The 14,984-nt window shown below is 42.7% G+C and overlaps 1 protein-coding gene across 1 annotated transcript in view; it reads right to left on the bottom strand.

The window, feature by feature from the left end:
- The window catches only part of SLC28A3 (solute carrier family 28 (concentrative nucleoside transporter), member 3), an 84,547-nt gene that overhangs the window by 15,959 nt on the left and 53,604 nt on the right, over positions 1 to 14,984 (bottom strand). Inside the window, exons 8-12 of the mRNA XM_015419267.1 lie at positions 10,447 to 10,527; positions 7,738 to 7,818; positions 6,764 to 6,889; positions 5,925 to 6,055; positions 3,811 to 3,979 (exon numbers count right to left, since the gene is read on the bottom strand). Coding sequence (XP_015274753.1) covers positions 3,811 to 3,979; positions 5,925 to 6,055; positions 6,764 to 6,889; positions 7,738 to 7,818; positions 10,447 to 10,527 — 588 coding nt within the window. The remainder of the gene's footprint in view (positions 1 to 3,810; positions 3,980 to 5,924; positions 6,056 to 6,763; positions 6,890 to 7,737; positions 7,819 to 10,446; positions 10,528 to 14,984) is intronic.

Genomic DNA, 14,984 nt, shown 5'->3' with positions numbered 1-14,984 from the left:
CATTGCCAAACCGACCACTTCCCCTTTCCAAATTCCCCTCCATTTTTATTATTTATTTTTTAATTTAGGAAAACAGTGAGGGTACAGAAAAGGGAAAGAAAAAAGCAGTTTATACAACATAATAGTATTTGTTGAATACAATCATGTAGTACAAAATATATAGGACAGAGAATATTTTCATCCTTTCATTATAAATATAAATAAATAATTCTAAAGTTATTATCTATAAAATTCAATAGTTCTTATTTCTGTTGGGGTACAATTGTGTTCATCATTTAAGTTTCAAACTTCATAACTAATCTACTTTGACTACAACACTAGTTTCACCATTACTACATATTCAATATAATATATTTTCACCACTTCTACATGTTAATTAGAACCTTTAATAGATAAGTAGTATATCAAGATGAAAAAGAAAATCTATTATATATTTCATATCGAGAACCCATTTGTATTTGAGATATTACATTTGGAACAGATTTTAATTCTACTTCTATTTCATTATCATAAAAGGTAAAGGTAAAGGTTTCCCTTGCTCAAAAGCTAGTCGAATCAGACTCTAGGGGGCAGTGCTCATCTCCATTTCCAAGCTGAAGAGCCAGCACTGTCTGAAGACATTTCCATGGTCATGTGGCCGGCATGACTAAAGGCCGAGAAGCACTGAATGCTGTTACCTTCCCACTGAAGCAGTACCTATTTATCTACTTGCAATTTCTTGCTTTCAAACTGCTAGGTTGGCAGGATCATTATCATACATTTGGATATATTTTTCTCACTTTAAGCTTGTCTTCTGCTAGTATCATACACATAATATACACTCCATCTCTCTTCAAATAGCTTGTTAATTTTGCCATTACTGCATATTCAGCAAGTTCATTTCCCCATTCTCCTAAACATGTACAGACGTTTAGTTTCCATTTTGCTGCATAAATACTTCTAGCCGCTGTTACCATGTATTTGACTATCTCTTTTAAAATTTTTGGTAATTTGTGAGGCAGAACACCCAATAGCATGCTCTTGTCTTCTATCGGGAATTTAAACTGTAATATTTTGTGCATTTTCCAGCGTATTTCTTTCCAATATCTTTTTGCTTTTTTACAAATCTACCACATATGAAAGAAAGTTCCATCTATTGACATTTCCAACATTTCCCTTTGTAGTTTTTATGTGCTTTCTCAATGTCTTTTGGAGTTATATACCATCTGAAAAACATTTTGTACCAATTTTCTCTTAGTGTCTGGTTAACTGTAAGTTTGATCCTTTTTTACACTTGTTTCTTCTTCAGAGTTTTTGGTCTGTGAACTTTGATTTGAGCTACTAGCAAATTGCTTTGAGTTACTTGGAGATTCTCCTTCTGTTCCTCTATGTGAGTCCTCCACTTTCAGTTCTTTGGCCAATTGCTTAGCTTGTCCCTCTGTTGCGAATATTTTTCTTCCTTTTAGTAAGAATTCTTCATTTGCAAACGGTATTTCCCAACGATATTTAATTTATTTCTTTTGTAAAATCTGTCTCAAAAAGTCAAAGTCTTTCCTTTTCTTTAACACACTTGTTGGTAAATCCTGAAAGATCTGCACTTGTTTTCCCACAACCTTAAGTGGTGATTTCCTTTGGTTCTTTAGTATTGTGTCTCATGTTTCTGTGTAGGTGAATCAAACCAGTATATCTGGAGATAGCTTATTCTTGAATGCAAATCTTGAATTCACTCTAAAAATCTGGTCAATGTCAGGAAAGTCTTCTTCTACCTTCAAATAATTCTGAAGTAAATCACGAAAGCTTTTTCCAAATTTGGTCTCACAAAGTCTTCAGAAATTCCTCTAAAATGCAGATTATTAGCTCTGCATTGAGTTTCCAGGATTTCAATTCTTTATTCTGCCTTCTTGATCTGAAGATCCTACCTTTCTAAATGTGTGCCATTATCTTTATCTTGTTGTGGGTACCACAACAAAATGGCTGCCATAGGTAGGTGACCCAAACCTTTCCCATACATATTTTTACAACAAAGTTTCACTTCAATTAAATGTTAAAAAAAATAGGAAGACTTCAGTTTTTGTAGAGTGTCGAGATAAAAAACACTATAACTTACTAATATTCCACTGAAATAAATTGTGGTGGAGAGCTACCATATTGGAAATTTTTATGGAACCGGGAACTCTGACAAGGGAATCCAGTTGCAGGCAATACTAAGGAATCCATAAACCAGTATATAATGGATTTTATTTGGTGTATATATATATTTGTGTGTTTGCAAAGTGATTCTACATATGCCAGGTGCCAAAGAGCAAGATTTGGGGGGCTATGAATCTTCTGTTTTCTTGTGTTTTCCTATTTTTTCCAGCTCTTCTGATATTTACTTTCACTTTGCGTACTGATAGCCTATCTCCTTTTTCCTTTCTGTTGATGGTGGAGCTATTTTTCTGGCAATCACATGCCCTAATGATGATGACCAGAGCCAAGCTTAGCCACATGTTATCCTTTAAACTGCAACTACTGCCCAAACTTCATGAGAGGCAACTGGATTTTTGCTCTTCCCCAATTCCCACTAATCCTATCGCTAACACCATGCCTTCTATATCCTACTGTTATTTTTAACACCCCCTTCAAGCCAGATATAGAAGTAGCATGGAGTAGAAATAGAGGACAGAGAGACTCTAAAGAGAAATAGGACAAAGGTAAGAGTAAAAAGAAATGAGTCTGAACAGGGAGAAGAAAGAGGAAAAGGGAAGCTGGTACTAGGAAATATTTTGGCAGATGTCATGACACCCAAGAATGCCACATGACAGATAAAGAAGTGAATAACTTTGGCAGAAGAATTCTGAACAGAGGTAAAAGATGTGACACTGAAAAACCAGAGAGGAAAAGTTGCAATAGTTCAGGTGACAGACCAACATGTCAAACAGAGTTATCACCAAGAGGGTGAAGGATTGTGATTATATATTTGAAATGGATGAGAACACAAAAGATATCTTTTGACTTGCCAGTGATGCAATTTCAGTGGAGTGTCACTGGCAAAAGAGATTGTAGGAGCACAAGAAAACTGGAGGAGAGTTGAGACAGCATGAGTAAAGCAGCATGGGCCAGGAATTTGGTGGCAAAGTGTGGAAGGGAAATTGGATAGTGGTTAGAGAGATGGATAGCTTTTTGAGAATGGGGGAAATGGAGGCATATTTAAATGCAGTAGAGAAGTAGTCTGAGAAGAGGGTAGATTGATTATGAGGTGGAAAGGAGGGATAAGGATAGAGGAAATGGTAAGTAGGATATAGGAGGGTATAGATCAAGGGGACTCATACAAATTTAGCTGAGGATCAGCAAATCAAGTGATGTGGGGTAAGGAAAGGGTTGAGGGTGGTATTGGAGGAGACAGAGAGCTAGTAAAGAAGGGAAAAGGTGCAGAGAGAGACAATATTACTTTTAACACTAAATAAGGAGTCAAACTCTTCAGCTGAAAGACTGCTGGCTATAAGGGAGGCCTTAGCATAGCATCAAAGATATAAAGGAGGCATCAGAACTGGAAAATGTGTAGACTGAGTTTGTGTTGCTTAACTAGAAATATGGCAAAAGAAAAAGAAGAGAGAATTAATTTAAAATGAATGAAATCAGCCAACCCTTTTAATCATTTCCAGAGGTACTGGGCTGCACAAACAGAGAGTTGTGGCTTAATGGAACCAACAGATTGCTGGAACAACAGAACAAAAAAGTGAAGAGATGGGGTCGTTTTCTGACTGCTGCTGACTGCTTTAATATAAAAATACAATTCTTTTATGGGGTGGGGGTGAAGAATGCATCAGCGTAAAGCCTGTAAGACAGTACCTCAAAGCTCAACTGTGGGTAGTCAAACATGTTCCCCAGCCAAGACAACGCGGCATTGAAGAAAGACAGCAAGGCAAGGAAGGCAATCAGGTTTGCAGCAATGTTTGCCACCAGGGGGATGGAGGCAGAGGCACCTTGGCTGGCAGCTTCCAACAGGTTTTTTGAGTCCCTTCACCAAGGAAACAAAAATGAAATGTGAACATTAATGTGGCCTTTTTCCTCGTAAAATGGCATGCAAAAAAATTGGTTTCATCGATGATAGAAATCACTCTTTTCAAATATCCACAAGGCTGCTAGCCAGAAAAATATCAGAATAAATACTGCCTAATACTTAGAATTTACATAGCACTTCGCAGACATACACTGGCCGAGGACGGACTGGCAGTTTGAAGCGCGAGAGAATCGTGGCAAAAAAGACCCGGAAAAACTTGTTCTGGGTATTCCCGGTCACACTGCACCGACTGATGTGGGAGCATACCGGGGAGGAGGCGCAAGGGAGCATTTGCACTGTTGGCCCACCCCTGGCGAAGGCGTGGCTGTAAGGCACGGCTTTCTTTTTGGTAATCCGGAGACATGCACATATGCGCATAAGCGCACAAGCAATTGCGGCTTTCGGCGTTCACACTTTGTTAGTGTGGGATGAATGCGGGATGACCACACTCTCCAGGATTTGCTACCACTTTCACCAGGTACTTTTTAAACTCGAGAGGCAAGCGCTACAAGATGGGCTGAGTTCAGCTGGGGAACGCCTGACAGATGTGCCTGTGTGAACCAGCCCTTTAATCCATTTGTGAAACATTTCTGGCACGTGCCTATCTCGGGACAAACTGCCAGTCTGAACTCAGCCATTATCTCAGCAGTCTTTACAACAGACCTGTATGGTAGGTCAGCATTATTAACCTCAGATATAAGGAAGGAAGCCAAGACTGAGAGAAAGTCGTTGGCTTAAGGCTGTCTGGCAAGTTCTAGCTGAAGTGAAATGTGAACAGGGCACCAGATTTATCAGCTTCCCCCCTGACCAATGCTCTGTTCTGCTACCAGCTTTGTGAGAGTCTGAAAGCACCTACCTTTTCTGGAATAAGCATACAGTGGTCCCTGCCATACGGCAGGAAAAGCGACGGGCGAAGTGCGGCTAATCTGAGCCGCACCAAAGTTGAGACGACTCGGCGGGATCCCACGGATCCCCCGAGCCACGGCGCCGTCGCTCCCCGGCACAATCAGATGCCAGGGAGAAAGCGACAGTGGGAAGGGGAGGGGGGCGAACTACGCATGCTCACACATGCGCAGTTTGGCCAGGAGCAGGGGATACGCCGGCGCAAGGACGCACCGGCGATCCTACGGTTGCACTTGCCGTGGCCCGTCAGCATGAACCACCCAGGTAGGTGGTTCTTTTTTGGTGCGGGGTTTCGGGTGGGAGGGACGGAACGGGGACGGCCGGGCAACGATTCCCAGATGTTGCCGTGGGATCGCACCCATTTGCCGCGCATCCGTTCCGTCCCTCTCCCGGCCCATTTCCTCGCGTGTGACCAGGGCCAGTAATAGGTAAACATGTAGCTGGTGCCATTCTTCCTATCACACAGGAGTTTCAGGGCCGTGGTCCTCTGTTTCTGTAACGGTTACCTTACAGTTGCACAGGAGTGGGCTACAGATGGGCTAGTTCTTAGATGACTTATGGGATCATGGGAATTTGTGAAAGAATCAATGGTATTTGGTAGGTCATGTATGCAAATCCAAATGACTTTTGATATGGGTTACATATCTCCCATAGAGTGTTGTAGGGCTCCATGTGGACCCAGAATTTGTTGTTCATCTGTGACTGTGTGAGTAACAGACTGGCAGACTTGGAAAGGTTTACATAAACAGCAGTCACAGTGCTCATTGGTGATGACCAGATCCAGTCGAGGACAATTAGTGTAGTTTTTCTTAGGTATTTGATAAGGTCCTAGAAATAAACTAGAAATAAACTTATCCCCATGGTATTATTTCAATGTCCATTGCATTTGATTTGTTTACAGGTACTTCCTTAACCCCTGCCAGTAGAACACTAATCTGTTTGTATAGCTATTTTCAGTCTTGGTTACCCATTGTCATCATAGAAATGGAGAACTACTTACCCTTTCTCTATTTTTGTACCCTGTTGTTTGGTTATCTGGGGATGTTCAGTCTCAGGCCAAAAGAGTTTGGAGATAGCCAAAGCTGCTGGTGCTGACATCACAGAAGCAGTTAATAGGTGGGAAGCTGAAACCTTGAAATTTCAAATTGCATAAAGGTAACGGGGGGACAGTGTTGAGGATCATTCATGAACAAACCCTACAGATTACGTGGTTAAAATTATCAGCTCTCATTTGGCCATTTGATCTGAAGCACCACACAATGAAAAGTGGGGAACACAATATTTTACAGAAGGATTGTGGATCAGGGCTTTGTGAGTGGCAAAGAGAGATTCTAAGTAGAAAAATACATCTCAGAGGATTCTGGAAATGGATTCCAAAACTTGGGCAGGGAATGGGAAATAAAGAGCCCCACGACCCAAACGACATTATAAAGGTAAGCAAGTTTAACACTTATCTTCACAAGAATTCTTTTCTTCCCCAGATCTGGGGAAAGCTACAGTAATCGCTGATATTGGACAATTTTTAGCTGCTGGAATCATGTAAAGTGGAAGCCTGGGACACTTAGAGGAGATGTTCTCCTAGGGCTCTTTCTCCCATCCATGGGAGGTCTTGGCCTTCTTTTGAGAGCTACGTTCCTTCCTCTACCTTATCTATTAATTTCCTCCCTTGTAATTTTGAGATAAAAATTTCAATTACACCAAAGCACACAAAAAACACGAAGAAAACTTTTAGTATTCCTCTCTTAGAATGTTTTGTTGGGGGGGGGGCAAAGAAATCTGATCAAAATAAGGAACTGCCAGAAAAAGAGCTAGTGATTGTCCTTTATTTGTATTGCTTACCCCAAAAGAAATATATGCTCCTAAGACACTTCCAGCAATGGTAGAAAACCCTGCTGTCATGATAGCATGGAGTTCAGACTTGGTGACATGTGTCAGATAAGGCTTCACCAGGAGAGGAGATTCTGTCTGTGGAGGGGGAACAAACAAGCAAATTAATTCCGCGTGAAGGCTCCTATTATTGTAGTATTTTACCTGTTAATGGAATCAAAGTTCAATAATTTCAGCCCAGGTTCTTTCAGGTTTTGTAAACCAGAAAGACTTAGGATACACAGAGGTTTCTTTTTAGTGTTCTACAAGCTCTGAAAGTGTCATCCTCTTCCATAACTGGCTCTTGCCTGTCTTCCATACCTGTGAGTACCTGAAGCAGCCTATTCAGACCATTAATTTATCAAAGTCAGTTTTGGCTATTCTTTCCAGAGTCTCCGGCAGGGGTCCTTCACATTAACGCCTACCTGATATTTTTTAAAGGAGATGCTGGGAATTGAACCCAAGACTCTCTGCATGCAAAAAGAAAATGTTTTACCACTGTGTCATGGTAGTGCCCCACCCCTCCCTATCTGTTTTTCTATTCTTTCTCATTTCAGTAGTAAATTGCCCATTATTATGACAGTAAGAGAGAGGAGTCCCTACACTAAATGATTTCCTAGGAGGATTTTTAAATTATGACCTCTTATGCAATTAACAGTGCAATCCTGTACAGAGTTATTCCAGTCTAAATTTATTGCTTTCTGTGGGATTAGACTAGAGTAACTCTGCATAGGATTCCAATATAAGAGAATCAGTTTTTGTCTCAGTACTGGGAAATTTACTATCTACTAGTTTTTATAGTTTCAAAGGAAACATATTTCTCTTGCTCCTTTCTGTCTTGGAGGGAAGAGGAAATTTTGAGCAATGATGACCCTTTACTACCAGGCCTATTTCTAATCTATGTATTCACCAAGGCTGTGATCTTGGTTTTCTCTGTCATAGCTTACCTGTCCCACAAATATGTTGCCAGCTGCCACTAAAGATTCAACTGGAGTTGTTCCAAGAGTAATTTGCATTATCCATCCCACCTAGGAAAAGAAGGGATATCTATGAGGAAAACAATGTCTAGAATGACAGTTATATCTCTTCCAAGTTAACTATTTCTACTTTAGGGGGCGAAATTGGCATACCATTCATATGTCATTGTATTACAATGCAGCCAATCACAAAGTGTGGGGTACACCAGCCCAGGGAGATGCAGACAGTTGCTAGGAAGAACTAATAGCTACTTTAGTTGGGCCAAGGTAGTTATTGTGCTTTGGCCATTTTTGCAAGGGTTATTTGCCCCAGGTTCAGGGCTACTGGGAATGTTTTTCCCCCTGCTTCCCCGCAGAACTGTGGTGCATTCATGAACCTCCGAGGTTTTGTTCAGCTTTTCTCTGATCTTTTCCAAACCTGTTTTGCTGCAAACTTTTGGGAACAATTGCAGCAAAGCCTTGATGGCTGCCATGTGGGTGAGAAAGATCAGATTTTTTTCTAGTCCTGCCCACACAGCAGCCATTCCCCCTGCCCCTGTCCCCACAGTGGCCATTTCTTTCCCCTATCACAGGGCAGGGGGGGTATTGTTTTTAATCAGCAATGCATTATAGCAATCTAACAATCTGCCTATCCTGTTATGTGAATTTCCAGCTTTCATTTTTTAAAAAAGTCTCCAGCCCCTTTTGTTGTGGAGATCTAAGGGGGAAGACATATATATGCAACAAAAGAGGTCAGAGATTTCTTTTTACAAAAAGGAAAGAGGGAATTCAGGAAACCTGATGCACAGATAGTTATGTTGCTTTTGTGATATTCAGTTGCCCAGTTGTTTTCTTAAAAAGCTCTGGTGGTGCAGGTTATGGGAGTGGTCATTGCTGCTGGGGGACTGGCAGGGAAACTACAGAGAAATCTGACATGTGGAAGCCCTGTTGCTGTGCTCTGCACTGGCAGCCACAGCAACAGTGGGGAAATTACACAAATCTGTCCCTGTGTGGAAAACACCTTCATTTCAGTACTTTTTGAGCTGACTTGTGCTATTACATCAAATCTATAAATCACTCTTTATGCGGGGTTATTTGCCACAGCAGCCAAATGGGAAACGTAGTGATTATAGATAAGGGTGGCTTATAATGTATAACAAGTGACAACCCATTCCCCCCCACCTTTGTTTCCTTCCTCTCCCCCTACCTCTCTCACACTCTCTCTCTCCTTTCAGCCCTTTTCTTTCTCTCCTCCATGCCTGTCGCTCCCTCTCTCTTTCTGCCCCAACTCCATCACGCTGTTTTTCTGCCTCCCCACCTCATCACTTTCTCTCTCTCTTTCTGCCGCCACCTCATCACTCTCTCTTCCTGCATCCCCATCACCTTCTCTTTCTGCCCCACATCTCTCTCTCTCGGCCTCCTGTCTGCTTCCTCCCACACAGCAGCAGCGATGGTGGTGGTGCTCTCAGCTGCCCACCTGCTTCCTCCCCACAGCAGCAGTGGTGGCAGCAGCTCTTCAGGAATCACTATGGATCTCCCAACTACAGGCTGTGATCACATGGACATTTTGAGCGTGTTTTGCCCCAATTCTCTAATGGAACTGGGCCACACTGGATCAAATTGCCCGTGTGACCGGAGCCACAGATATTAGTTCCCTGTAGGATTGCCAGCTCCAAGTTGGGAAATTCCTGGAGATTTGGGGGGGGGGGAGCCTTGGGAGGATGAGGTTTGGGGAGGGAAGCAAACTCAGCAGGGAATAATGCCATTGACTCCATGTTCCAAAGGAGCCATTTTCTTCAGGAGAACTGATCTCTGTCATCTGGAAAGCAGTTGTAATTCTGGGTGATCTCTGGCCCTCATCTGGTGGTTGGCAACAGTAGTTCCCATGGCAGAAATGGGAGGCTAGAGTCCATGGCATTATACCTGTCCAATGTCATTCCTCTCCCCAAACTTCGCCTTCCCAAGGATCCACCCCTCAAATCTCCAGGAATTTCCCAACCTAGAATTGGCAACCCTATTTCCTTCCCACTCAACAGCCAACCTATCTTTTTCCCCTCTGTCTTCAGCTTTCCATCTCCACCCCCCTCCCCCACAGCCTCTACCTAGGACTAAAGCAGCTTACATTATTTTGTCCTTTTTATCTGCACAACAACAATGTGAAGTAGGTTAGGCTGAAAGTATATGACTGGTCCAAAATCACCTAGTCAGTTTCCACAGCAAGATGGGGATCTGAGCCTGGGTCTCGCAGACTCTAGACTGAAGCTCTAACCACTGCACCATACTGGCTTTCATAGGATGGCTGCTGTTGAACAGTAGCAAGCATCCAGGCCTAGTTGAATCATGCAAGTCAGGTGGTATCCAGTCACCCAGAGGGTGCTGCCTGGTATAGGCTTGCCAACCTCTGGGTGGAACCTAGAGATCCCCCAGAATTACAACTGAACTCCAGACAACAGAGATCTGTCCTCCTGGAGAAAATGGCTGCTTCTAAGGGTGGACTCTGTGGCATTGTATCTGGCTGAGGCCTCACCCTTCCACCTCCATCACAAAATCTCTAGGAATTTCTTAACCTGGAGCTGGCAACCCTTGTCAGGCCTGTTCCCAAGGACTGAAATAGGCCCTCTCCCCCTGGAATACTCTGGAATCCCCCTGGAGCAACTCTGGAATACTGTGGTTGCCTTACCATGGTTGGGTTTTTTTTACCTTTTTAATAAGCCATTGCATGAATCCAATGTGGTACAGCATAGACATCACTGTGCTGAAGAAAACAATTATGGGCAGCACCTAATTTGGAGATGGAACAAAATACATTCACTGAGTAGAAAGAATAGTTATACACATCTGCACTACAGACTTAGAACTGATTTAACAGCTATTCCCTTGCCTAAGGGAAGACTGGGAGCTCTAGTTCAGTACAAAGGCTCTGGATATGTAGTAGAATACACACCACCTTCATCAGACTACAGTTATCATTATTCTTGGGCAGAAGCCCTGCTGTGGTTTGGCATCCAAACTGGAGCAGCATTTTTGGAGTGTCATCTATTTTCCATGTGTTCCCTCACTTTGCGGTGATCTTTCCCAAGAAGAAGAAGAAGAGATTGGATTTATACCCTGCCCTTCACTACCCAAAGGTGTTTTAGAGCGGCTTACAAACTCCTTTCCCTTCCCCTCCCCACAACAGACACCCTGTGAGGTAGGTGGGGCTGAGAGAGCTCTTGACAGAAACTGCTCTTTTTCAAGAACAGGTCTTATCAGAACTACGGCTTGCCCAAGGTCATCCAGCCAGGTGCAAATGGAGGAGTGGGGAATCAAACCCGGTTCTCCCAGATTAGAGTCCGTGCACTTAACCATTACACCAAACCACTACCCAAGCCTATTTTAGTACAGTTCTTTTTCAAAAGGTCACAATCAAAGCAGTATGCCATGTGTATGGAAAGGTTTGTTTGTTTGCAGGTCCCTCCCACATCAATGCTATTTTCCTTGCCTCAGTCTCCTGAGGCTGCCACCCCCCCCCCAAAAAAAAAAATACTAAAGCTATCACTCTAAGCCTTTTTCTGGAAATTGGGAAGTGAAATATCAGTCATTTAAAAATCCTTACACCAAGATGAGGATCCACCTATTTTAAAAGGTTTTATAGGGCATGTTTTTTCTTTTGTTTAAAATTGCTAACAGCACATGGAGTCGTAAGAACATAAAAAGACCCCAGCTGGATAAGACCTGTGGTCCACCGAATCCAGCATCCAGTTTCACATAGTGGCCAACCAGTTGCTCTGAAGGACCAACAAACAGGAAATACAGACCAAGGCCTTCCTGTGATGGTGCCTCCTAGCACTGGTATCAGAGGTCTTCTGCCTTTAGTCACCATGGCTATCAGCCACTGATGGACTTCTCCTCCATGCATTTGTCTAAAATTCTTTTAAAGCCCTCTGTGCTCAATGGCCACCACTATATCCGCTGGCAGTGAATTCCACAATTTAATCACTCATTGATTAAATATTTCCTTTTGTTCATATTGAATCTGCTACCCATCAACTTCATTGGGTGGCACCAAGTTCCAGTTCTCTCTGTCCACTTTTGAATCCAGTTCTGATCAGTGACATCCAGCAAGACTTCCCTCCCCATGTGGTCCTGATCCATACTGTGGCTGCATGTCTGTGTGGTTTACTTTTTTTTAGACTGACCAAAATTTGTGACTTTCATGTCTGTTTTAGCCAGGCATATTTTCAGCAAATGTACAATAGTAATAACTATGGAAATTCAGCTTTGTATTACAGCAGATTCAGTGGCTCATTGTTTTAATGGCTTATCTGTTTTGATCTTACACTGATTATACAACTGAGTATACTTTGAAATATTAAACCATTCGATAGTCGTTTTAGGCAACGAAGAGTGGCCATTTTCTAATGCTTCCCTTTTCCAGGCTTCACAAACTTTAATGTTGTGATGCTTCCAAAATCAGCTTTAAAAACTGCACACAACTCTTCTGACCCTTAGGTATTTCTCACCTTGGTGAGCTATCAGCTAATCCAGGTTAATGTGGTTGCATTGAAATTGCTGCTATGCTTGTTGTGGTATGAGAGCAAAACATTTTCCAGACTAAATAAATAAATAAGTGTGTGTATATTTTCTTAATCAACTTCTGGAATATTGGGCAGGCATTCTCCTGGCATCTGCAGCAAAGTCCGCTTATGGCTCTCTCCTGGCATCCTTCCCTCCTGTTATGTACTGAGCTGGAATGCTACCTAGGACCTTGACCAAGCTTGAGTAACCAAACAATAGGCAGCCAGGATCCTGGAAGGAACCAATTAAGCCAGAGTGGGAGTGTAAATAGCCTATCAGTGGGTGTGGTGTTGGGTGCACATTTAAGCAGGGCTGCGGTCCTGCTGAGGTTGTATTAGAGTTAGCTGAAATCACTAATAAACTATGAGCTGATCACTCAACGCATCTGAACCCAGTATATTTCACCTCCTCTTTATTTAGTGCTTTCTGGCTGATGGTGACATTCCTAGGATTTCACAGGGTCTGTCAGCTGTAGTTCAGGCTTGATCAAGAAATCCAGGTGTCTACTTATACTATCCATTGTGATGATGTCACCGTGGCAATATGATATTGCACCCCAGGTATTGGTATAAATTTTTACTATTTTTGCAAGGTGACTGTTTTATTGGCACTCTGTGAAACCTCAGAGGTTAATCTAATAAAGTCACAAGGTCAAAGAACCATTTTTTCCCATCAAGGTTTCAGTCTGCCAAGATAGTAGGAGGCGATTCATATGTTGATGAAGGTAGCCAAGAAAATAACCTGGACAGGCTGCTCATCAACAATGGAGATGGTTAAAATTTCTAGTTTCTACCTGGTACATTTCTATTAAGAATAGTCTGTGGCCTATACAGAGATACATGGAGAGACACAAGGAGATATTCTAGGGGGCCCCAAGGCACACAGGATGAAAAGAACCCATGGTCAAAAAGGAAACCTTTAAGCATTTTATTTCTAGGGACAGACAATTTTGTTTTAATGCCTATTTTATTTTGTTCAGATGCTGTTCATTAATTGTTGCTCTTATGTTAATCACTGATGACCTGTACATATAAGCATACATCTTTCCTTTTGTGAAAAAGTACATATAAGCATACATCTTTCCTTTTGTGAAAATACGGTGAGGATGTTGGTCTCTTGCCAAATGTCAAGCCTAAACCAGTTGGCTTGTGCATACCAAGATACAGAATGAAGGCAGGCAGGCAGCTGCTTGCTACCTAATATCTCCAAAGTGAGATTTTGAAGGTTTCCTTACTTCCAGTTTGGATATGGAAGAGGAGAAGTGATTTTTAGTTTGGAAAAAGTCTCTTAAGAGACAGCAATATTGGGTCTGGGGTCCAGGTTACCAAACGAATGTACTTCTAACTAATGACCTAGTGGTGGCAGCAGAGAATAATCTTGGACATACTGGAGAATGTTGGAATATAGTTGAAGAAGAGAGCTCCTCATTACAGTATAGCAACTTGAGAATTCCACATTTCCTGTTGCAGAAACAGGTGCATGTGGGGTAATTCTACCACAGTCACTGCTCATATTTTGGTATAGAAATGGATGTTAATGACACATGGAGCCTCACTTTTCCAAAATGGAAGATTTGTATTCACTTACCGTGAAGCTTCCTTCTTGGTGGTCCAGAGTGGGGAAGTCCTTGACTCCTTACTCCTGGGAAAGCACCTCCCCCTTGTGTAGGCAGGGCCGGCAAACTTTGATCCCAGAGGGGAGGGGCTTATCTTCTGATCCCCAGTCATACTGAAAGCCACCTCCGAGCTGCTGTAAATTCACTTAAAAAATAACTCCTTCCCCCTCAGATAACCATCACAGCCATGGGCTTAAACAAATACAAACCTGTATTTTAACCATTAGAGCAAACAAACAGCAACAGTCCTCCACATCACGTAATCAGTTAGACCATATTCATGAACAACTAAACCACTGCAAAATGTAAAGGACCAGAAGTCGTGTCCATCAAGAGAGGGTGGGTAGGACTGCCCCACTCTGGACCACCGAGAAGGAAGCGTAGAAATTTCCTGTAAGCTTCACGGTAAGTGAATACAAATCTTCCATTCTCCGGTGGTCCAGGAGTGGGGCAGTCCTTGACTCCTTACTCCTGGGACGTAAAAAAGCAGTGCTCCCCCCGGGTGGGTCACACAACTTCCGGTGCCTACAGGGCCTGAAAGAGCACTCTACTGTCAAATGCTGCTTCTGCCAAGGCTAGTTTGTCAATCCGATAGTACTTTGTAAAGGAATGGACAAATTTCCATGTCACCACCTTACAAGTGACTTCGAGGGACAGCAAGGCCCTATATGCCGCTGATGTGACTGCCCCCCATAGAGTGCCCTGTGACCCCTACTGGAGGTACTAACCCCTACACCTTGTATGCCTGACTGATCCTTATCCTCCTGCTCAGGGCAGAAGTGGAGACACTCCTTCCCAGGGACAACTGACTAACATACCCAAACAAGGATTCAGTCTTTCTCAACCCCCTGGTCCTGTCCATATAGAAAACTCAAAGCCCTACGCACGTCTAGATGACGCCAAACCATCACCAGGGTTTGAAGAAAAGGAGGGAAGTACCATATCTTCCTATCTATGGAACCAGGAGTTAACTTTGGGGATGAACGCTGGGGCTGGTCTGTGGACGACCCTGTTGTTGTAGAAGGTACATAAATCTGTGTACCGACAAAGCTCTCAGCCCCAAAAA

This window comes from Gekko japonicus, unplaced genomic scaffold (genome assembly GCF_001447785.1).
Source record: "Gekko japonicus isolate JY-2015 unplaced genomic scaffold, Gekko_japonicus_V1.1 scaffold133, whole genome shotgun sequence".
In the NCBI taxonomy this organism is placed as follows: Eukaryota; Metazoa; Chordata; class Lepidosauria; order Squamata; family Gekkonidae; genus Gekko; species Gekko japonicus.
Note: the sequence above shows the minus strand (reverse complement) of the source record. Positions and strands in the feature narration are given on the sequence as shown.